General features: G+C 46.2%; 1 protein-coding gene across 9 annotated transcripts in view; it reads right to left on the bottom strand.

Moving 5' to 3' along the window:
- Positions 1–24,808, bottom strand: part of sdk2b (sidekick cell adhesion molecule 2b) — a 251,231-nt gene that overhangs the window by 26,906 nt on the left and 199,517 nt on the right. For all 9 annotated transcript variants that reach the window (XM_056429473.1, XM_056429479.1, XM_056429475.1 and 6 more), the window contains exons 10-32: positions 23,225–23,341; positions 22,719–22,886; positions 22,182–22,284; positions 19,255–19,431; positions 18,077–18,213; positions 16,512–16,659; positions 15,070–15,210; positions 14,166–14,347; positions 12,957–13,072; positions 11,660–11,855; positions 11,155–11,253; positions 9,970–10,161; positions 7,999–8,120; positions 7,764–7,873; positions 6,783–6,933; positions 6,020–6,257; positions 4,386–4,501; positions 4,063–4,252; positions 3,659–3,757; positions 3,056–3,250; positions 2,067–2,268; positions 1,535–1,638; positions 615–685 (exon numbers count right to left, since the gene is read on the bottom strand). In XM_056429473.1, the coding sequence (XP_056285448.1) occupies positions 615–685; positions 1,535–1,638; positions 2,067–2,268; positions 3,056–3,250; positions 3,659–3,757; positions 4,063–4,252; positions 4,386–4,501; positions 6,020–6,257; positions 6,783–6,933; positions 7,764–7,873; positions 7,999–8,120; positions 9,970–10,161; positions 11,155–11,253; positions 11,660–11,855; positions 12,957–13,072; positions 14,166–14,347; positions 15,070–15,210; positions 16,512–16,659; positions 18,077–18,213; positions 19,255–19,431; positions 22,182–22,284; positions 22,719–22,886; positions 23,225–23,341 (3,374 nt within the window). The remainder of the gene's footprint in view (positions 1–614; positions 686–1,534; positions 1,639–2,066; positions 2,269–3,055; positions 3,251–3,658; positions 3,758–4,062; positions 4,253–4,385; positions 4,502–6,019; positions 6,258–6,782; positions 6,934–7,763; positions 7,874–7,998; positions 8,121–9,969; positions 10,162–11,154; positions 11,254–11,659; positions 11,856–12,956; positions 13,073–14,165; positions 14,348–15,069; positions 15,211–16,511; positions 16,660–18,076; positions 18,214–19,254; positions 19,432–22,181; positions 22,285–22,718; positions 22,887–23,224; positions 23,342–24,808) is intronic.

Here is a 24,808-nt window from a genome sequence, read left to right as displayed (position 1 = left end):
GCATTTTTTTTATTTCATTGAGCCAGATTTTATAAACTGGCATCCCGCAAAACTACACAGTACACGTGCTAGAGTGAAGATGTTCTTGTTTGGTTGCCAATTTTCATTGAACATGATGTCACGGTGGTTTTGGAGTGAGCTGAGCGGGTACCATAAGTAAGTTGAGTAGAGCTGAACAATATAGTGGAAATTAGACATAATTTACAATCATTCAAAAGCCTTTACATTAAATGAAACCAAAATAAATAATAATCTCCTCAGACTGAGCTCATCCACAGGTGAGTCACGTGGAGAAATGCCCCACGGTTGAAGATGAGAGAGCGTGGCCGGAGGCGACAAGCAAACAACTACCTCTCCGTCCTTATAAACTCTACAAGTGTTCTCCATAAAAGTGAAATTGTGGCTTAGAGCCTCCTGTTTCCTTCTTGACGGCCTGTTAATTCAGGTGAGTGTGGGGGAGAGTGTTTTTTAGTTTGACTTGCAAGTATAGGTCTCTCCTCCGTGGGCTGCCATGCTCTTTCATTAGAGGCCACCTTCTAAGACTTTCAGGAATTTTAAAAACAATGAAACACATTTTTTTTTTCTCAAACAGTACTCATTCGGTCTCCTCTCACCTGCCAGCGGATCAGCACGGACGTGGTTGTGTGCGGCGTGACGGAGAGGATTGCGGGTGCTTCGTCAGGCGCTGGGGGCAATAAAAGACAAATGGGCTAAATTGACCTGAAAATGTGCACGATTCAAGGTGCTAAATCTATTCAGGTGCAGTGGCATTCACGGAGCATAAACACACAAAAGCTACAACGGAACGCTGACGGATTAATCTAAAAATAGCGGTCGAAAAAGAGCTCATTTCTTCTGTCGGTTAAAGTGCCGCTGGGAAAACTTTGCCAGGGTTTTAATGGCGGCCTCTTGTCTCGTGGTAACTGCAGACGGTGCGCGCATGACATCACCTGCTGCCTTCGCCAGTCGTGTCTGAATCACAACAATAGGCGGATAATTCATCCGGACATAAAACTCCTTTCCCAGGGATAAAGGAGTGTCTAGTACCTATAAATATCCACATAAAGTACATGAGCCTACGGTTTATGAGGAATATTTCCGTAATAAACACACAGTGCATCACAAAAGATTCATCTTTTAAAGGAATGGTTTGACATTCTGGACGCTTTACTTGCTGTTTTTTAAGGGGACTATTTCTCGGGCGTAGGGACTTCCTGGAGTCTTGTCAACATAAGGAAGTTGCCAGGCAACCAACAGAGAATCACTGCACCGGACAAGACATTGTCCTGCACATAAAACTCGCATCTCTCGTGTTGCTTTAGACGTGCTGGTTTGGTCGATTGTTTTAACTTTCCATCCAGTCTTTATGCTAAGCTAAGCTAAACTAAGCTAACCGACTGGCTGTGGCCTCGTGATTGTATCCATTGTATCCATCTTCTCAATCTGATTGTTGGCATCAAAGCGATTAAGCGCCTTCCAGAAAACCTCCAACCATCCCAACTTCCTTTACTCGTCCGATATTCGCCGCTCTTACCGTCCTGCAGAGTCGTGATGGCTTCGCTTTCCTCGCTGTACTCGCTGTCCCCGATGTCGTTGGTGGCTTTCACTCTGAACTGGTAGGATGTGAAGGGCTTCAGCCTTTGGGGACGGAAGCACAGGAAGAGCGCGTCAGTCTTCATGATGAACCACGTCGCTTTGAGCCACGGTTATCGAAGAAAGAGAAACGCAGTCGCACTGTGGGGAGCTCCGGGATTTTCAAGAGACAAAACTTTCAACCGAATCTGAGAGCACGACGCTGCTTCCCGCACATGCTGAATACCTAATGCCCTCCATGTGTTCGACTGCTCCATTGTTAATGTTCTAAACCACCCTGGGAGTCTTATTCTGCATCAGGATGTCGTCGATCTGCCAACTGTACTACAGCCGGGGGAATATTTAAGTTTATTCAGCAGTGGGGACTTCATTTAGTATCACCCTCTACATCTGAGAGAAAAAATAGGAGGAACAAAAATGTCACATTTGTCGTAATAAAGGGGATGAAATAGTGTGTAGGAAGTGCACTCCACCTCGACACGATGTAGGAGCTGGCCTCGTGGTTGACGGAGGCCGAGTGGACCGTCCAGTTGTTCTCGGGAAGCTCTCTGAGCTGCACCGTGTAGTAGCGCACCGGGGACAGGCCGTCGCTGCCGGGCTCCCACGACAGCAGGACGCGGCGGGCCTGAACGTCTTTCTGACGAACCATGGGGCGGCTGGTGGGCTGGGGACGAGCTGGAGGGACGGACACGCCGGGCAGAAGGTGCGAGCGAGGGGAGAAGAGACATTTGTGACCGAGGGGTCAGATACGCAAAGGATAGGGTGGATCAGAGGGTGGGGGGAGTAAACGGTAAGTGGATGTTGGTCGGAGGAATACGTGGAAGGAAGGAAAAATGGGGAAAGAAAAGTAAATACAGTTTACTCTTGCTCAAATTTGCATGTGTTGCACAAACAAGGGAGGGGGAGGGGAAAAAAAGAGAGCGTGACTCTGATGAATGAAAAGTAGCCGAGGAATGAACGTTGCAGAGTAAACAATCGTCAACGTGCCTCGAGGGAAGCAGATGGACTGATTCGTTCTCGCAACTGCATCAGAGCGCTTCCGATAAACACCCACAGGGCTCAGAAAACTCCCCCTGAAAACACATCTGCTGACTGGACTGTTAACCGGGTGTGAACCAAAGTCTTTTGCCGCGGCTCTCACGTAAATCTGCTCTCAGAATTCCGCCTATACAACTGTCGCCGTGTTTCCCGTTTCTTACCTTTACGCTTGAAAAATCACACTTAGAAAAAAAAAACGCCCTCGGAGATCATTATTTTTTCGTCATGTGCTCATTCACATCATTATATAACCATCGACATGTCAAGCACTCAAACACGGTGGGATTTGAAGGAGAAAGCCTGGAGAGTAAAACAAAACCAAAAAGAAGATTTGGGCTGGTTTTCTGATCTGGCATTTCCGTGATTACCTTCTTTCTAAAAAAATGTTTAAAGATTTTTTTGTTAATACACCACACGTGGTTACCTCTTTTCTCTGTGGTGACCACCAGGGCCTCCGCGGCCTCGCCCCAGCCCTTCCTCGTCTGCGCTTTGATGCGGAACACGTAGACGGCCTCCGGCCTGAGGCCGTTCACCGTGTACTGGCGAGCGCTGGGGATCAGCACGTCCACCGTGGGGGTGTTGCTATTGGAGGAGTTGAGGTGGTACGTGATCTGGTAGGCTGGAGAGACGTGGGGGAACAAACAATCTCATTGAGGGGCGTCGTAAGGAAGAAAAAAAAACCCTCTGTGGTGGCTTTTTTCGAACGCCGACAACGACATTCCCGCGAGCATCTGCTCCCGCGTGCTGCTGTGTGGGTTTGACATGCTGTACAGTAATAAAAAAAAAAGAAGATCTGACAGATGTTTCAGGACTCAAACATTCACCGGGAACTCCCCAATTAGCTTGGAGAATCAAACTCACTTCACAGCTGGAGAAATAACAGTATTTGGTTTTAGCGTTGACAATCAAGCATGTTGAGTCATCAGGGACGACACCTGTGGGCTTGACGCAACGATAAATATAAATACAGATCGGTGCTGTTGTTGGTTGTTTTCCTGGTCACAGACATTGAACACATGCTACTAACCAAGTATAATGCCATTGGGCTGCGAGGGGGACTGCCAAATAAGCCGGACTGATGTGGTCCGTACTTCAGGGAACAGGATCACCACTGGAGGGCCTGGAACTGTTGTAAAACAACACACATAATAAATTACATAACGTCACAACTCTTCATGGTTCACCATCTGAATTTACCATTTCAATTTCCACAAACCACAAACCAACATACAACCAAATGTTCTACAGTCAATAAAGCCTGGATTAAATCAAGTCAAGATTAAATGAAACATGTTAGATCACATTGTGCACACATTCAACAACACACACAAAGTATTGCTTCATTATCGCTATAGCATCATTCATGTTTTGCCACGATGTAATAATGCTATTTAACTGTAACCCTCATAGTTCATAATCTTTTGTCCCTACCATCGTCCAAAGTCCTCTCCAGGATGTGTGGAGAACTGGGCCGTCCATCTCCAATCCGCGTGAAAGCCAGGACATGGATCTCATAGAGCACATATTTTCCCAGACCGGTGAGCTGGACGCTGTGGGTGGCGTTGCCGTCCACCATCCAGAAGTGGACTGCACTGTCAGAGTCCTTCTCTTTGTACCCCACCTGATCCAGCGAGGAGACAAGAGATATAGAGATGTTGGGGAAAAGGAGAATTAGAAGATGGCCTCACATCTGCCTGAAAAAAAGAAGCTATTCTTTCTCAAGGAAATCAGTTCGACTGAAACACGAAACCGACCTTGTAGCCCAGAATGAGACCATTTCGGTCCGGCTCGGGAACTTCAAACCAGCGCACCAGAATGCTGCTCGAGGTGGTGGCGAAGGCCGACACGTTGGTGGGTCCACAGGAGGGGACTGCATAACAAAGGCACAAAACATGATGCCTTTAACAGTCCATTGTTTGTTATTTATTCGGGGGGAAAATGCATTTGCTATCCCTATGTGTGTAGATGTCGGTGTTCCACGGAGACGCAGTTTGAGTGATCTGCTGGGTTTCCAAGCCTCAGATATCCCAGTATGCCCGGCGGACCGTGCTGAAAAGGAAAAAAGCCTCAAGAATAGGCCTTTTTTCTCTTCCTTGGCGCTCGTCCCTGGACATAATGCGCTGATTCCTAAGAATTTGTTGGAGTGACTGAGTGGAAAAAAAAAGACAGGAATTCCACATTCGAGTCCATGTGTTCTCAATTTCCTCAGACTCCTTTCCTTCACTCCTTCCACTACCCAAATGTCTGGTGGGCAATATGACGGCCGAGAGCGTGGGCTGCTAAAAAAGAATGGAACGCGTAAAGAGTGCTGTGTATTGTCACACTAATATCACAAATATGTAGAAGAAGAAGAAAAGAAAATGGTCCCTGTGTGTGTGTGTGTGTGGTGTTGTGGGCTTCGTTTGAGCCGTGCAATAACTCCTCATTACCTTCGCATTGAAAATGCGGAAGGTTATGTTTTGATCGCCGTGTATTTATTACCTTCGCATTGAAAATGCCGGAAGGTTATGTTTTGATCGCCGTGTATTTATTTATTTATTTGTATGCGTGTTATTCGCAAATCTCAAAAAGTATTGAACCGAATCGCATGAAATTTGGTGGGATGATTGTTTATTATCCGGGGATCAGTTGATTAGATTTTGGGATCGATCGGGTCAAAGGTCAAAGGTCATGAACAGGTCAAAATCTTTCGCAGAACTCAAAAAGTATCGAACCGAATCGCATGAAATTTGGTGGGATGATTGTTTATTATCCGGGGACCAGTTGATTAGATTTTGGGATCGATCGGGTCAAAGGTCAAAGGTCATGAACAGGTCAAAATCTTTCGCAGAACTCAAAAAGTATTGAACCGAATCGCATGAAATTTGGTGGGATGATTGGTTATTATCCGGGGACCATTTGATTAGATTTTGGGATTGATCGGCTCAAAGGTCAAGGTCAAGGTCATGAAAAAGATCAACATCTTCTTGAATCGCATGAAATTTGGTGGGATGATTGGTTATTATCGGGGGACCATTTGATTAGACTTTGGGATCGATTGGGTCAAAGGTCAAGGTCATGAAAAGGTCAAAATCTTCTTTTTACCATAGCACGATCAATTTTTATCCAATTGGCATGCAACTAATGCCAAAATGTTCATAACTCAATGCCCAATCTTGTGATATGCGAAGGTATGCGCTCTACCGAGTGCCCGTTCTAGTTTCATTGTTGTTTCTGTTGGCAACTTGACACAAAAAAAGAGCTTTTAAATAATTAAGCAAAGCACTTCTTTGTGTTTTGTAATGCAAATGATTCAGTTTGCTACTTCTCCGGGATCGTTGCTCATCCGCCCTTCATACACCTGACAGACAGTGTTTGTCCGAGGATGACAGACGAGGCGCTAACTCACCAGACTCCCTTGTCCGGCCCCTGATGGGCTGACTCCAGGGGCCCGTCCCGATGCCGTTGACGGCCTGGACCCTGACCTCGTACTCCGTCCACTCCTCCAGGTCCTCGATGGTGAACTCCCTCTCCAGGCGGTCGGCAATGACGTGGATCAGCGCGCGGCCCTGCGAGCCCGCGCGGGAGTACTGGACCCTGTAGCCCACCTGCTCCGCGTTCCCGTTGTACTCCCATTCAGGCAGCGGCTGGTCATGAGTGTTGAGAGAGGTGGATTGGAAAGGGATGAAGATGAAAAACATCCGACACTTAGGGCTGTAATAAAATGCTCTATTTTCGGTTTATTCTCAGTTCCACATGCCTCCGATGTCCCCGCTCACTCCCAGAAGGCCACTCCCCCTTTTCTCTGAGCTAGAAGCTGAAGTTTACTTAAATGGAAAGCTGTGCTCCCTCAGTGGCTCCATTAAGAGATTTTACAAAACCTGGGGCCCATTGATGAACTTTGTGATTAAACCGACTGGTCTCGAACCCCAAACTCGGAACACACTGCGATGCACTTTTTATGTTGTTGTTTTTTTGTCTGTTTCAGATGCCGTTGTGTTGGATTTTTTTTTGGGGGGGGGGGCTTGGTTTCATTCCAATATTCTTTAACTTTCGGTACATATTTGTACCTTGAGATGATAGCTTATGCTAACGTATTGTCTGATAAATGGGTAACATGTCTACAAATAAAGTGTTAAAACTCCCCACACAGGAAGCGGACTCCGACTTACCATCCATCGAAACCAGAGGCTGGTCTCGCTGGCGGTGCGTAGGGTGACGTTGGCGGGGGCCAAGTCGGGAGGAGCCGGTAGGGTCTGGATCTTCCTGGAGGGCTGGCTGGGAGGACTGGTGCCCACTATGTTCACCTGACGCATGCGGAACCTGTTGTTTTGGAGAGTTAAACATTAAAATGCAAGAAGGACGCTTTCATTTGAGCAGAAATCAGGGCTCTGAATCTGGCAACTTGAAAACAAACATGCAGCATTATTGCAGCGCTGGCAGTGAGCATCCTATTACACGAAGCTTATTGCATCCGAACCGAGATCAGAGCGTTGAATATGAATGCGGTCGGAACATGAGCGCAGGGCTTATTCGTGTTACAGCCTGAATAGGCGAAAAACAACAACATTTTGATCCAACGCGAGTAACGTTTAAATCTACGGGAATGTAAACTAGCAGCACTGATGCTAATAGTTGCTGTGGGTCTTCGGGGATCGGCTCGATGAACGTGATCGTGGAAAACAAGCCGGCTGCGCCGAGATGAAGATCATGTGCGTGCTGTAAAAATAATATTTAAACCACGCTATCCATAACGAGCTTGTGTTCAAATCAAAGGAATGGAGAATGAGATAAGGCTCCTTGGGATGTGCTGAAATTAGCCGAGATACCCAAACGCCCATAAAACATATCTGTTGTTTGTCAAAATCTGCACACGCTTCATTTTCATGTTATCTCGCATGAGTTTAGACTGCGAGATATGATGAGGAGGTACTAATAAGACTATAATAATGCACTCTGCTGCGTATGCATGTCCTGTGTACCAAAGTCTGCTGACAGCAGATCAAAAACCTATGTGATTGGCTTATTATCTGCTCTGGTTCGTTCTATATATTATTTCATTGAATTTGCAAGATTGCAGGGGAACGCTGATAAAGTCTGGGCCCTCTTCCTGTTTCCTTTGGAAAAAAAGATGGATGTTCCCCGTAGGCTACCTGTAGTTGGTGTATGGGTTGAGACCGGGCACCTCCAGGGAGCGAGCCTCGGGTTCGTTGGTCACCTGGTGGACCATCACCCAGTCCTCGTTCTCTCCCACCACACCCACCTGGGACCAAGACCACAGAGAGCATGATAAACACAGCAGATACCGCCATGACCGCGATACAAAAAAAACCAATAACACATGATGGAGGACAATGGAGCTTCAGCTGTGGAGTAAAAGTGTCTCACCTGAGCCTCCACCTGCCAACGGGAAATGGAGGTTTTGCCGTCGTAGCCAGGTTTGAACTGCAGGGTGACGGAGCGGGGGCCGATGTTGGAAATTGCCACGTTGGTAGGGGGGCCAGGAAGCTCTGTGAGGAGGCAGAGAGGGAAGAGCCAACGTCAGTCAGAGAGAGAGAGAGAGAGAGAGAGAGAGAGAATGGCTGAGGGAGCAAACCACTGACACCACTGTTGGTTTGTCTTGTGTGGCTGCCTCTCACACGGGGTGGTTTATTTACCTCAGCGCCCCCTGGTGGCCGCACAGATACGGCACACGGACACATTTTCTCAGGCCTCACTACTTTCTCTCCCAACTCCAGCGACAACAGAAAAACAGCGAACGTGGATTAGATTGTTTGTGAATAACAAAGATGCTTACACGCAGCACACAGGCGGAGACAACGTCATGAATGTCAATTACGCCACAGTTATCTGGAGGTAGGATTTAATCTGATGTCTCACTGTTTACACTTGAGTCGAGTCAACAATAAGAATGGATTCATCCTTGGCGGTGTAATACAACTGAGAATGGTGGACTCAAAGAACAGAGGGAGGGCTCTCGTTGTGAACATGAATATCATGGTTTGTTTGTGTGAGTATGTGGGGAGTTTTTGTTTAATGTTTCCATTTCATCTTTTTTCTCCCCTTCAAAATAGATATTAAACCCACCATATTATATGCCCAATCCAAAACACTGTATGGTTTCCATAAATCCTAGTCGGAGGTATTAACACCAAACTGTGGCATATTGGAGTGTGGACAGCGGCCTGCTATTAAAAACATATAATCTTTTCCATAAGCACACTGAGCATTTTTTTTCCTCAGGATTGCTGAAATGAGTGTGTATTCAACCGTGATGAAATGCAGATTATACGTGTCCTAGCTAAATGATCATTTGCATGACTTATTATCGAGGTGGCGTTCAGCTGAGCGCTTGTGACCGGTGCACATAGGTGTTTTCTTTACAGCCACACAATGAGAGTAATCACCATTCTGGGGTCTTTAACTGCTGCTCTGGAGCCTGCTCGCAATATAACAGCCAGTCATTTCAGGGGTTTCCCAGATGTACACACTGCGACTGCTGCTCAGGTAATTGATGTGGGCATTGTATGTCTATTACACAATTTTGCAAATCTGAAACCATTAAACATTGTAATTGTCCCTAATGTTCTCGCGGGAGCTGTTATTGCACAGATGTAACGCAGATATGTGTATTGGTGAGTTTATTTTAGTTTTTTTCTTCGAGCTGAGGGGACCGGGGTTTAATTTCATCGTGTCTGGCGCCAGAAAACAGAGAGCGTGTTCACCAAAATTTTATGTGAAACAGTAAATATGCAGCAAGAGAAGGTTTAATGAAAATGAACCCTGACTTAGAAATGTGAACAGAAAGCTTGCATTACAAACGGGAAGTGTGGAGGTTTGAAAGAGGGCATTTATTTAATGAAAGATGCCATTGAGTTGCATTGAGGCAAATGTAGGTGTTGCACCCTGAAATACGTTATGTCATTTATCTAACCGATTTAATACAACTGTGTCCATTTCTTATAATTTACTTTGAATGTGTGTTGAAGCTTATTTCATGGGTTGTTCCTATATTTGAGAGCGTTGATCACCTGTGCACACACTAACTGTGAAGAGAGGAAAGTACTTGTCCCTTTGGAAGAGAGCGCTGTCTCTTTAAGAGAGCGCTGTCTCTTTAAGAGACGGGTGTGTGAAGGGAACTTGTTAAGTAAAAGTTGCAAAACAGAAGAACGACATGTTTCTGAACATTTCATTTTCAGGGTGCAACATAGGCTCTAGTGAAGTTTACTCGGAACTAAAAACGGCAAGATATCTTCGTTCACCGTGGAGGCGTGCACGTTTTCTTCATGAATTCGGCGTCACACTTGATGGGTAATTTATGTACATCATTTCAAAAAAAGGTATTGTTTTGTTGCCGACCTGGTGGGACGCCGGAGGAGATGGTGGAGGAGGACAGCTGTCCCTGTCCTTTGGAGGTCATTCCCGCCACTTCTATGGTGTAGGTGGTGAGAGCAGTGAGTCCCGTGACCCGGTACTCCCAGGTGACGTTGGGCAGGTAGTGGGTGACTCTGGTGTTCGTTCGGTTGAATTCCTCCCACGAAATGCGATAACCTGCAGAGCAGCAGAGACGGGTTGACGAGAGAATCCTCTCGGGGAAGATTCGACGTTTTAGCACAATGGCAACTCTCAGCTCGGGGCGAGCTAACAGGAACTAACTAAATTAACTTCATCAAAAATTGAATATAGCACATTAAATCAGCCTGTGATTATACCTCCCTGCACACACACACATCCTCAACCCACTCCCATCAAAAACACACACGCTTACGCTCTCGAAGTTAATGCAATTTGCTGCTTGGCCAGCAGCTCTTTTCATGTGATTGCGTAAGAAGGCATTAGGCAGCACTTCTCGCCAAATCAATAATTTCACATGGTACGTCGGCGTTCGTCTCCTGGGAGGGGGCAGCACATTAGAATGCTTTTGGAGAAACACTTGAGGATATTCTGCCAAATATCAACTTTTGTAAACACTTAAATATGAATGCACCTGGTTGGCATTTGTTCTTTACTCAATGTCCTCCAGCGTTAGGTCAACTGGATTAGAAGTGACAGCTGCTCACTCAAAAGACATTTCATCAAAACACATCCCTGGACAAGTGAGACAAACATTACATTTCAACTTGAATCTTAAAAAACAGGTTACTGACTTAAAGGGCTATACTTGTTTTTTTTTAGGTAAGCTGCCCTTCAACCCCGCTCACGTCTTCTATTAAAGACTTGTGTTTCAGGGAAGCAAGCCTTCTTTTTGGGTAGGATTAATGTTTTATGTAAAAAGTTAAATACATTTCAGTTTTTTGTTGTCTGGCTGATGCAAACACACATATATTGATGTCTTATGAGCTTGTGCCTCTTTGGCATTAGTATGTGCATGACCCAGATAAAACAAAACCAACAATAAAGCCGGGGTGTACCACCCTACGGAGCTGCAGGTGCCGGTCTGACGAAAAAGAGTTCAAGCAGATGTTAAAAAGCCTCCAGCTCTTTCAGTATCTCCGGCCTTTCTTTCCTCACTCCAGGAGTGATTTTGTGGTGAAGTGACCGTACCTGTGAGAACGCCGTTCTTTTCACCGGGCTCACTCCAGCTGACTTTGAGCGACGTGTCCAGGATCTCGGTGAAGCTCAGGTGACCCACAGCACCGGGGGCTGGGCAGGGACAAAAAAACAACAATGAGCTCGCGCCAATGGGCGAATGAGAACGCAAAATAATATTCAATATTAATTTCACGCTCATCTGCTTCCACAGAGTTTTGCATTTTTAAATGTGTTTACAAATCGAGCAAAAACAAAGTAACTGCTGAAAGAAAACTTGTCTGATGACAAGTTGGGGAAAATCCTTCCAAAGCTCAACCAATTATCTCTAGAGGGGACTAAGTCCCAATTACGATGATGCTGGCTTGATGCGTAAAAATAAACTCAGTCATTAGCACTTCTCTACAACTTGGTTCTGCATGAATAATAGATCTTGCCCGGAGGATGTGTTACTGCGAGACGCCCGGTGGCCCCCTCGCCGCCACCGGAGAGTGGAAAGCCTGCGGGAGAAGTCGCTTACTGTCCTCGTGTGTCCTCCCCGCCTGGGGCGGGCTGCGGGGGCCGTCCCCCGGCGTGGTGAAACACAGCACAGAGGTGTAATACTCTGTGAACTTCTTCAGACCCGTCACATATCCCACATGGACGCTGTCCTGGAAGTTCGGTCGCGTCGTTACCATGGCAACATCGTTGTCTCTGCCAGGCTCCCAGGCCAGCAACTAAAAACAGACGAGTGGAAAAAAGGAGGGAATAGAGAGAGAGAGAGAGAGTCTGAAGAGTTATTTCACTGTAATAACTCTCACACAAAACTAACAACGATGCGTCTCCCCGGGAGTCGTGAGCCAGTCTGAAGAGATATTCGCCATCGTAGCACTCCCCAGATATATTTAGAAAGACACCCTGAAGAGGTTTTTGACTGGGAGGGAATAGCTCCATTAAGGCAGACTGGGAGAGGCAGAAAGAGGCAGGATAGCATCCCATGATGCATGTGGATTGCGCACCATATAGCATCAACTAATGGGACCTGGATCGACCAACGAGGTGCTTAGGTAATGAGTCCCAAAGGCCGGCCTGTTGGGTTTGCTTCCAGTTTACAGAAAGAGAGAGAAAGCAGGAAGATATCAGAGGGAGAGATACTTGGCTGTGTGCCACTCTCGCTTTCTCCTTCCCGAAATTCCTATTTTTGCTTTATTTCCCATCGACTTTCCCATTCTTTAACTCCCTTTTATTTTGCGCTCTTCTCTCACTCCTGCTAATGTCCCTCTCTCCCTCTGGAGAAGCAAATGTGGTATTTCAAATGTTGATTTGATTTGTATTACTAACTAACAGTGACCCCCCCCCCCCCCTCCACCCAGCCGAGCGAGGCCTGTGGAGCGCTGTTGAACAGAACAGACAAAGAGGCAGAAAACAAGAAGAAGAAAGAAACCCAAATGACATAATTAAGTCGCAGGAGAGTCAATGGGATAAAAACAGAGCTATTCTCCGGCTGTGGCTTAATAATTCCCGGTGGAGTACATTTGTTTCAATGCAGTATCGCAAGAGACAGAGAGATGGACTGTATTCAAGATCCCGTGACAAAATAATGAAGACATTCATCATTACGCGCAGCTTCACAATAAAACATGAAAAATGGTGGCAGAGATAAAGAGGATGACCTCCGACTGACAAACGGGTGAACAAAGTCCATCGTTCACAGTGGCACCACAGATCCTTTTTGCCCCACGGCTCTCCCCCCCACCTCCCCCCTTCCCCTACCGAGGATACGTGACACTACAAGCTCGGCCGTGACGGTTCTGTCAATGGACGCGGCGGCCACCGACCTTGTAGCCCTGGTTGATGCCGTTGATGAACTGAGGGTTCGGGGCCGTCCACGTGAAACGGATGGTCGTCGAGTTGACCGACTCGGCCTGCACGTTGCCGGGGGCGATGGTGGGTACTGGGGATGGGCGAGGAGGAAAGGAGGGGCGGGGAGGGGGAAAGGAGGAGGAAGGAGAGGCGGGCAGGCAGGAAATAAAGGTGTGAGAACACATTTCAGTCGACTGCTGGACGTCTGGCTGCATCTATTGTGATGTCAGTATTGATCGCTTGCAGCGTGCGTCGGGGCGTCGCTCTCTTTCTGATGACACGGACACCTAATCCCGGGCTCTGGGACTGTGAGCTGCTTATAGATTTCAGGAGGGATGCCACACCTTTGTGTGGTCCTTTCTGAAGAAGAATCGATGTTAATGCAGTTAAACATCAGATGATTTCAGTCAGGGATGAAAATTAACTTTTATTTATTTATTTTCTTATTTTTCTAGGCGTACAGTATAAAAACAACAACGCTGCACTCACAGGATGTTTCATCCACGTCTAATTCCTCGTGAATAATCGTCACGCTTCAAAAAGAAACTTGCTGAAATGAACATGCAGATTTATTTGAATTGAAATGAAAGAAAATATTGTCAGCACATCCGCTTCTGTCGAGAATCAGTGGATGTTTCCTAAAGTCAAGAAAAGATTCTCCAACAGCCGAATGTCAGGGATGCTACGTCATGGTACGCCGACAGGGGGCTTCTCAGTATTCTTTGAATTCTTTGTTCGGAGGATTTTCAAGTATGTGTGTGTGTTTGTTTGTGTGTGTGTGTGTGGGTGTGTGTGTGTGTCCTCCACAATCTCATGCGCGTGATGTATCTCCTGGCCTCAGAGTTAGAAACACGGAAAATACAAACAAATTTGAAGCGAGAAACTTTCTTCGCTCGGAGCACAACAGCCGAGAGAAACCGCATATATTCATATCTAACTCGCTAAATTGGATTTTGTTGTGATTGTTGGAACAGCGGAATGAGCTAACTAAGTGACTTTGAGGGGAGCATTTGAACTGTTTTAGTTGTTTATGAATCATAATAATTGGCAAAATTCCTGCGGATTTTAATGCCGCAATTGTCCTGTTTTGAATCCATTTCCAAGAAAGCAAAATCAATATTCCGACTAGCCGTTGCAATGCTCTCTAAATGAGACCCGATGAGGTTAATGAAGTGAGTTCTCACCTCCCTGCAGAGTCCACTCAGTGACTTTATGGCTGAAAGTGCCCAGACCCGCCCCGTTGTAGGCCGCCACCTCAATCTCATAGTTAGTCCAGATGATGAGGTCCTCCAGCAGCAGGTTAGTCATATCGGGACTGGAGATGTTCTTCATCTGGTAGTCCACAGGCAGCCCCGTCAGACGGTACCTGACACACACACACACACACACACACACATACACACACACACACGCACTGTGAATGCAGGATGTTACCCCCTATTTAACACATTACAGCTGTGACATTTTAGATGGTTCTGACAAGGGAGGGGGGGAGTGGGGGGGTATGACCGATGGAGGCAGTTCACCAGATGCCCTGCTAGGGGGAGACAAAGCACCAGCAAACGTGCAATTAATAACCACTGAAAGCACTGACTGCTGTCTGGAAAACACCTGCTGTTTCATTGGGATGTAATGAATGAAAAGCCTGACAGAAAACCAAACTAATTACATGTTTACAGGATTTACAGTCGGTGTGGCATATTGCTGACTCTGCCGATTAGAGTCGCTAAAGTTTTTCTGAAGTCAAACTATTTGAGTTTTCTCTCAGACTAAAACATTTGTTTTCAAATGCAGTGGTGGAAACTGACCCTGTATGAACTCTTATACTATACATGAATTATAACTATTACCTTTAGTATTATTAAAATTATTATTATTATGATATTGTCTTTATATGTATTTGCTCATATTAAAAGTGCAAATTCTAAACGTCAGAACACAGGACACCCGGGGGGGGGGGGGGGGGCATTGAGCAGAATGTGTGTGTACTTGACTGTGAGACACAATGTGTGTGTATGTGTGTCTAACTCCCAGCCTTTTGCAATAAGCAGTGAGACACACAGACAGGTGGAGGAACAGCGGTCTCACCTGACGGTGTAGCCCCTCAGGACGCCGTTCTGGTGGCTTTCTGGCGGAGGCTGCCACTGGATCATGATGGATTGGTTGGTGCGGCCGCTGGCGATGACGTTTTGAGGAGCTGCACTGGGGGGCTCCTCTGGGAGAGAGACACTGCAGAGCAAACACACACACACACACACACAGAAACAAAGAGAGAGAAAATAGGTTTCAAAAAGAATATTTTTCTCTCTGTAAATCACCATGAACACAGCGTTAGTTCATTTCAAACTGAAGAGCGTTGAAATAATGCTACAGCCAAAATGAAGAGCATTAATTTAAAGCTAAATACCAGTTTCATTCTAACTGAAGCACTTACCGCAAACCCCTATTTTTCTGTACCCTCAACGGTTTCCCACCACTTTGCTGTCTTGGTTAAAACATCAAAAATGAAATACCTGAGCAGACCGTGTGTGCTTTTGTTCCACACGAGATGCACAGAGCCCACACTTAGCAGCACAGACGATGGAGTCACGGGAAGCCCCCTAAACGCCGTGTATTCACTTTGACAAAACGCCACGAGGGTCTGGGGGGGAAAGATGCGTCTAAGAGCTGGGAAGGAGATCAGTGGCGGTGACTTAGGAGCAAATGGTGCCCCCCCCCCCCCTGTGGCTCTCCTCTGGCGAGGGAGCTGGCAGCGAGACGCAGCGTGACAGACGGGTGGTGGGCGGAAGGGAACGAGGGAGGGCAAGCTAGGGGTTAGGAGGCAGGGAGCGAGCGCCTGAAGTTACACGAGGCCGCAGAAAGGCCGAACCGAATGTCGCCTCAGACCCGAATCCGAGTGTCTTTTCCCGTATGCGGGTGTCTACATGTGATTGTGCATGTTTGTGTGTATGTGTGTGTGTGTACACTTTGGTACACACATATCCCTCCTCGACGATTCTTGACTGAAGATCAAAGTGGTTGTCTAGGAAACGGCTTTCCCTGAGCACAATGTGCCATTTGGTAACTGTAGATTTTAACCCTCTTGTTACCTTTAGGGTCAATTTGACCCCATTCAATGTTTAACGTCGGTGTTCTTTCGGGTCAATTTGACCCCAGGCTGTTTTTCACTGTGTCAAACAGATAAGAAATATCAACTTTTTTTATATATTTAAAGGGCTATTTAGGTAGTCAACAAACAAACATAAAGTACCTCACACTTAAACTTGGGAAACAATATTAATTCTAATAATTTTCTGGAGGTTTTAATTGCTGGGGTCAAATTGACCCCGAGGGTAAAATATGTTAGTAAATGTAAAGGTAACAGGAGGGTTAAAGAAACAAGATGTGACATCGACGTGTCCTCAGGAAAGGTGTGTCTTGAAAGCCTCCCCCCCCCCAACATAGGAAACTCTATATTGTCATTTGCTATTTCTCTTTAACATCCTGGATGAACAGGCTCGGGGGAGACGTAGGATCTGTATTTCACTCACCGCTCGGTCTCCTTGCTGAACTGCCCCTTGCCCACGTCGTTAACGGCACAGAGGCGGAACTGATAGGAGCGCGCCGGGATCAAGCCGTTGACCGTCACCGCTACGGACTGCGGCTCGATATTGGCCAGCAGGATGGCCCAAGGAGCGTCTGGAACGAGGAGAACTCGAGTTGAACAGCGCGTTCCCCACGCACGCGTATCTCGCTCTTAACCACTCACCTTAACATCCCCATCAGATGTAACAATTTGTAAGGAGCGAGCCGAACATCTCTGGCAATTCCACTGATATTCAGATGGTATTTTCACTCTCATGCCGGCAATCATTTTGTCACGGCGGGTCACAGTTACAAAAATGTAAATTCATTAAATAAATGAAACAAGTCATGCTGAAAGAAATAGAAAAAAGGAAGCGAGGGCACGACGTGCTGCGGATTTAAGCCTGGAACAGTTTGACTTAAAGAGAACACCCAAAATGATCATTTTGTCTTTGAATGTGTGTGTGTGTGTGTGTGTGTGTGAGTGTAAATGGGTAATAATACTAATAATAATACATTTGATCTGATAGCACTTTTAAAAGATACTCAAAATACCATAAACGCAGAAACCATCAAATCATTTACAATACAAACGAGACAGATGACATAAGAGCAGCTTGAAATGGTAAATATTGGCATGCCGTGTAAAGCGCTTTGAGTGAGACTAGAAAGGAACTATATAAATGTATTCCATTAAACAATCCCCTTCAATTCATTAAGAGGTTTGTGGACTATTCATTGCATGCAGAGTTATGCAAAAAGGTATGCAAAAATATGTATTTCCATTCAAGAATTCAAGGTCATGGCGGGTGAGTAAATTATATACAAATGATAAAGAAAGTTTCCCTTTAACCCTCCTGTTACCTTAGGGTCAATTTGACCCCATTCAATGTTTAACCCTCCTGTTACCTTTATATTTACTGACATATTTTACCCTTGGGGTCAATTTGACCCCAGCAATTAAAACCTCCAGAAAATTAATATTGTTTTCCAAGTTGAAGTGTGAGGTACTTTATGTTTGTTTGTTGACTACCTAAATAGCGCTTTAAATATATAAAAAAGTTGATATTTCTTATATGTTTGACACAGTGAAATACAGCCTGGGTTCAAATTGACCCGAAAAAACACCAATATTAAACATTGAATGGGGTCAAATTGACCCTAAGGTAACAGGAGGGTTAAGCTGCTTGTTCCATGCAGAGCTATAAAGTGATGGACTGGAGAAGCTTACACACCCCCATTGAGATGAAAAGCAATGCCGGACGTCCTTACTGAGTCGTATTGATCATGCTTTGTGTTCTGTGTGTGCTCTGCAGTTTAACATTGATGTCATAAAGGCTGCGGTGAAATAAAAAATAAAATTCAAACAAGCAACATTGAAGGTCTCCACTGCTGAGACCGAGACCCCCATTATACACAATCCATAGATTCTCCAAGTGGTGCAGTCCGGCGCCGCCGAGGCTACGGAGCGTAACAAGGGCAGAGAGGGATGCGAGAGCATCGACGCGCGACTGGATAATAAGTGACCTACTGTTCTCCGAAACCTCCAGGACGTAGCGTATGAGGGGGCTGTTGCCATCGAAGGGCTTGGCCCAGGCCAGGTCGATGGCTCTCTTCTCCGATGTGCTCAGCACGGCCGCAGGGTTCTCCGGAGCGTGGGGCAGCTGCCTGCAGGGAACATCGGGGACAACTTCGATAAATAATACAATCCCGGCTATCATATCATCCGCGGGGGCAGAGCGTTGCGGAGCGTTGCCTGTCTTCTCCGAACGTCTTCTCGTACACATCTGAAGCACGGGGGGAATGTTCTACGGCTAGGAGGGTGATGAAATGTGGCACGACAAGACGGCAGAGACGGTTCCCTGTCAAGACGGACACGCAGGCAAACAAAAGGAGATGGATATAGATGGATACCTGAGGGGGGGGTGAGTTGAAAGGCGTAAAGAGACGGATGCACGGATAAAGACATGAATGAATGAGGCCAGAGCTGGGGATCATTAATTCATTCAGCCATGAATTCAGATCAGCACAGACAGATTGATAGATAAACCGAATAGCAATGAGCGAATAACTGACAGGAACTCAGCCAGAGAGGCAGCGGCCAACGAGACGGCCGAGGGGGGGGGGGGGGGGGGACGACGACAAAGAAATGCACGTTCAGTCGACGCGTCGTTTTCTGGCAAACAGAAAGTTAGACGTCTCGTTCATATTCAGTGTACCCCGACGCTGCAGTGCCATGCAGGAGACGACATGAGCAGAAAGACTGAGGGAAAAGAGAAGATTTGAGGAGAAACAATCCACGGGGGTTCATGTGAGGACATTGTGTCGTCTCACTAGGTAGGTAATGGGAGGGGAGAGGGGAGAGGGGGGGGAGGGAGAGAGAGAGAGTCCCCTGGGGCCGAGTGTGTGTCGAGTGAGAATGAGGACAGGGGGAGGTGAGGAGGAAAAAAGCATCATTTAATTGGAAATGAGTCAGAGGTGTCAATAAGAACAGGATGACAGGGAAAGGTTGGCAAAGGAAGGTGTGTGTGTGTGTGTGTGTGTGTGTGTGTGTGCGAGTGTGTACGCATTGTCTTGCTTTCAAATACATGTTCCTTCCTGTATCTTTGCACTGGAGAATACCGGAGGAAATCAAAAAAAGTGCGAGGGATAAAAATAAAAAAAAGGAAGAGGAGAAAATAGAAAGCCAGGCGAGCGCGCGGCGGTTACCTGACACGGAGGTGGGCGCTGCGGGAGTCGTTGCCGCCGACGGAGGTCACTCTGCAGGTGTACGTGCCGATGTCGCCCGACCAGGTTTGGGAGATGTGGAGGGTGCCGTCCGCCTCCAGCCGCATGCGGGGGATGGACAGGACGTTGATGACCGAGCCCTCTTTTTCCCAGACGTGCCTGGAATGCAAAGTGGTGGAGTCAGCCCGGGCCTGTTGTCATTAACGTCGCCGTCATCATCCGCTTCGTCGGCATCGGTCGATCGGCCGATCGGTAGAAAACACATCGACGATGTTTACTTGCACCTTTTAAAGAGGAATTTGTCAAGCTGGGTGTCACAGTATCGCTCACCACCTCCGTTTTTATAGATTTATCAAAATACATGGGCAACAACAATGTCAAACAGGGCGAGGAAGGTAAGCCTCCTCTTTGTTTTCCTTCTTTTTTTCCTCTTTTTTTTTACATAAAAAAATCCAATCAAGAAAGCCTCTCAAACACCACACAGAAAGTAGTCCCAGGGAAATTAATTAGAGAAAAAGCTCGACTGCATACGGCTCTGACAGAGCATTGATTGGACGTGACCAAACATAAACCAAAACAAAAATTGCTTCTACCAGATTGCCAGAAGCTGACTTTGTATTGTTCGGCTGCCACCTGCCGAGACGTGAACTATGACGATCACGCGTGTGTCGGCCCTCAGATGGCGCGTTATGAGAGAACTGCGGTTCTGCTTGGTATTTACTCAACCACAAACCCAGACGAATGTGTTATTAGCGAGGCATTTCATTCTTTCTCCTCTCTGTCTCTTCAAACTTGCGCGATATGATCGCGGCTGTCGGCTGCATATCAAACGTTTGACTTCCCGCTCATCAAAACCGCCACGGCGTCAGATGTCGCCTTCGTCTCTGAGGAGAAAGGGACAGGATGCTCTATTGATGTCGGCCGCGAGCTCAGAGTACAGCAAAGGTCCGGGGCGAAGGGTTGTATGTGTTTTCTGCACCGGGATTGTGTGTGAGAGAGAGAGAGAAAGGCCTCTAATCACACAGATGCACATCGGTGGCTCGGCGAACGCTTTGCACACGCGTGGGCGTTTTGCTTTTGTCCGCGCTGCTGCTGCTGCGTTCGGGTCGCGGGTCGGGGGGGGGGGGAAGCGGCGTTGTGTCCCTCGCTCGGTCTTTGCGTCGCGAGGCACGCATTTGTTAGACAATTCCAATTCATCTTTCGCGGCGGCAAATCCCGAAGAGTTTTTTGTTTGTTATTTGTGTGTTTGCGTGAGTTCAGTCAGAGGCTCCTGCGAGGGTCCACCGGAGCGCGGCGGCGTAGAGTTAAATAATAAATGCGCGGAGCTTCGGGTGGTAAAACCACTAATTGACAAACAAGGCTGTTGAGAACAGTTCAGCGAGTAATAACTAACGATGAAGCATCTTCACGAACAGAGCTGTAGGCCGACAGGGCTCCACACCTGCTCTTTATTAGGTATTCATGTTGATGTGTGCAGGAGAAGGAACACAGACACGGTCTGGGGGGTTAAGCTGCCGTACTTTCGTTCCCACCTGCCGGAGCAAGACATTCTGCAATGCAGCTTTGAGGCTCAGGAACGGGTCCTTTAGAAGAGTTTTCTGTGATCCATTAAATGTGGCCAGAATCCTATTTAAGATTGGTGTGCCCGGTCGGGCAGCCTGTTGGTTGAACCTCGCCCCGAGCTCAAAACCCAAAGAAAACTGTGGCTTTGAGGTTGTGGCTTCTTCACTTTGAACCTCATTCTTTTTGGACTTTTGATCTTGGGACATTGTGGACTCCTTCTAAAGGATAAAGACCTTCACACACACGGGGGGAGGGCGTTTTATTTATTTATCTGGTGTGATTAATTCATACGTCAATATATATTTTTTAAATGTCCGAAAAGCAATTAAAACAAGGTCGATTTTTTTCGGAGCCTTCGCGCTTCAAATAAAGACGTCAACCCATCACGTTGTGCAGAACGGACTATTTCAAAATGTACTTTGTACATTTCACAACAACGCTGAGGTTCTGTAGTCAGAAACGCTAAACTGTATCACTCCCTTCAACCTTGACCAGATCCTTTAATGCTTACCTTTCACAATAAAAGCCCTGTACATGTAGAGTGCAAAACTGTTTACCAGAGGGAAGTAAAATGTCATGAAAATCAATTCATATCTTACAGTAGCTTGTAATATAGAACAATTTACCTCAGACAGTGTGGCAGACATTGCTCTGGATCTTTTTCTTACTGTCAAATAATCCCATGAAAAGATCAAAACCAATAATGACTGCATCCAACTGGGTAGTGAGTGAGTGTAGCAAGAGATAGCGTCTTCATTGGCGCCATTGTTGTTCAAAAACGATTACAAATAAAGTAATGAGAAACACTAAGTGGTGAGTCAATCCCATATAGATCTTACTGCTGCGCTGAATACTGAATACTAGTGCATCAAATCTCTGTTAATACACACATTGAAAATCGACCGCAACTAAATACGTGTGACCAGTTGTTTAGGAAATGACTCTGCCTTAAATATAAAATTAAAAAAACATAAATATCAAGCGACAGACACACTGAAGGACAGCCTTTCAGATCAGTGATTAATAACCTTGTTCCAAACATAGGTTAACTCTGTTTCCTTTTCGTTTAGTTTTTTGTTAATGTGTAATATTTATTATGCTTGCTATGTTTTATATATAAGATATTGTTTAAATAGTTTGCTTCAATGATTTGTACATTTGTACACCTTGAAACTGACCAATTTTCACTTCCCTTTGTTTCCTTTGACACTCTTTCGACGTGTCTGTATTTTTACTCTCTTCCATTGTAAAGCTCTTTATGCCACATCTATTTCGGAAAAGTGTAATGCAATGTCACATCAACAAACATCGCTCATTTAATTCGTGTAAGAAGGTATTCTTTTTACCTGACAGTTACGCTGGGATCATGTGTGACCCCACAGGTCATGATGGCTTTAGTCCCTTTGATAACGCTCTGGTCATGTGGGGGCGTAGTTATCCTGGTGCGAGCTGTGGAGAGAGAGAGAGAGAGAGAGAGAGAGACGTGAGGAAAGTATGGGAGAGAAAAAAGAAACCGCTTACAAAATGTCCTTCATGAGAAAGAAACACAAAAAATAACAACAACATGCCAAACAGAATTCAGAAAACTCATTTCAGCTGAAATGACATGCTGCTGTTTTTTGTATTTTTTTTCATGGTGGCTTCTTGCAGAAAAAGCCTCGATGATGACTCCAGACTTGCACGGAAGGGTTCTTTTGTATCCAAAGTTTTGTTATCACGCACGACCTCCTTGCCTAACCTCTGCTGAGCAGACGTGCCGCTCAATAAAACTCCACCGCCGCCGCCGATCGCGAAGGATTGCTCGGCATTGACGACGGACAATATGAAGGCGTGTGTGTCTAAAAAAAAGAAGAAAAGAACAAAAAACAACCCTTCACGCTCACCCCAGACCACGAGGTCAGCGGACGCCTCGTCGATGCCCCGGGAGTTGCTCGCCATGCACGTGTACGTCCCGGCGTCGGAGATGTGTGACGGGGAGATGAGCAGGCTGCCCGACTCCAGCAGGGTGAACCTGGGCAGCTGGACCGAACCGCTCGCCAACACACGCTCACCTGGAGCGCGGGGAGATCAAAACGGATGAGAGAGGGCATTCACAAACAGAGAGAACGGTGGACAGAATAAAAGGAGAGGAGGGGGGGGGGGGGAAGCAGAAGAAAAAAAAGAAGGCATTCAGGAACAGAATAGGAGAGAGGAGAGGGAGGGTGAAGACAAAGACAGTGTTTCCTTGATCGGCTATTGGGATCCAAACATGGAATCCAATCAGGCTTTATTTGTTAAGCCATGTGGTCCCATGCCTGAAAGAAAACAGACATCATAATCCCCAGGTGTGTATGTGTGTGTGTGTGTGTGTGTGTGTGTGTGTGTGTGTGTGCATGTGGGCAACAGAGACCTTTCTGCCAGGTGATAGCCGGTCTCGGAGCTCCACAGGTCTCGCAGTGCAGGATGACTGACATGCCGTCGATCACAGTGCTGTCCGAGGGTCCGGCGGTGATATTTGGGGCAATGCCTGAAGGGAGACACACACACACACACACACACACACACAGAAACAGAATAAAGAGAGAGCTTAGTACAGCAGGGAGAGACGGTAAGAGGGTTATGGAGGTGATAGAAGAGTAGAATAGAGTAATAGAATGGCTAAACCCCTTTTCAAACGTGTGGCTTGTAAGCACCGGCCGGCTGCATCTCAGTGTTTAGTCGATGCTTTGTCCCTCTAACTCTAAGTCTGCTGCCGGCCTAGTTTTGTTTTTGTTTTCCTTGCACACACACACACAGATAGCGGATAAAGGAAGAGGAGGAAGGAAAATGACTGAGGGAGAAGCGTCAAATAAAAAAGATAACTGAAATACCTATTTGTGACATGCAATAAATCAAAGCTTTTATAGGATGACAGGAAACTGTATCGCTCCCGAGTGGAAAGGGGAGTTGGTTCGAAGCAGCTAAGGACAGAGGGAGTGTCGGAGAGAAGGTGAAGCGGGCACAGGGATGTGTTGAGGAAAAGCGAGATGATGAGATGAGATCTGGAGGGGAGAGAGAGGAGAAGAAGAAGAAGACGAGACGGTGTCAGAAAGAGAGAGGGAGACGGCGGGGGAAGGGGCGAGTTAGTGAAAGAGAATCTCATGAATTCTGATAATGTGGAGCGGAGGCTGCAGGAGCTGAGACAAAGTGAAGGAAATGAGATGTCAGAGAGTTGCCAAACAGACACACGCACGCTGAGGGTTAAAATGAGGGTTCACTTTCAAATGCAAAGAGTGTTGTGCATGCTCACAAAATGTGGAAAACAATCCAGAATAGATAAGAGTTAAGCAGCAAACATGTTATCAAGCTCCTTCTATTGTCGAAATGTAAACTTGACAGCGTAGACCCGATTGTCAGACTAAGAGAGTCCAGAGAATGTAAACACGATTATTAACTGCCAAGAAATACAAATGCATTTTAATATTTATGAAACACTAAATAATTCATGTGATGGGAAGTTTACACATTTCTTCCTAGACATATTAAGCTAAACAGTGCTGCTTGATTTGAACTTGCAATGTCACACCCCAATCCCATTTTTATTGCATTACGTGTTGCTATCAAGGACAGCAATTATTACAGCTGCTAATTATTATTTTTTACAGTTTGAAAAAAAAAGGAGCGACCAGATTTGACGTCGCCACTCGAGTGTTTCTTGCATTGATCGCCTGGTTTAGTCGGCAGCATTGATCTCGTCATAGGAGTAAGTCAGGTCTGAGTAAGAGGCTCCTACTTCTTATTCTTACATACATCAACAGCTTCAGCTCACTTTTTAAGAGTTGTTTGCTTCTGCTGTGTTTTGGATCGCCTCCACATAATTGCTCTTATGTATAGTTTGCTGGCACGGGAGATGCACAGCTGTGAAACGCTGCCAAGCACGGTTATATTATGAGCTGCAAATGCTATTTGCCGAACATGTTGTTTGGTTAAAGCACAGCATTTTAAAAAATGACAA

This window comes from Pseudoliparis swirei, chromosome 13, assembly GCF_029220125.1.
Source record: "Pseudoliparis swirei isolate HS2019 ecotype Mariana Trench chromosome 13, NWPU_hadal_v1, whole genome shotgun sequence".
NCBI lineage: Eukaryota > Metazoa > Chordata > Actinopteri > Perciformes > Liparidae > Pseudoliparis > Pseudoliparis swirei.
Note: the sequence above shows the minus strand (reverse complement) of the source record. Positions and strands in the feature narration are given on the sequence as shown.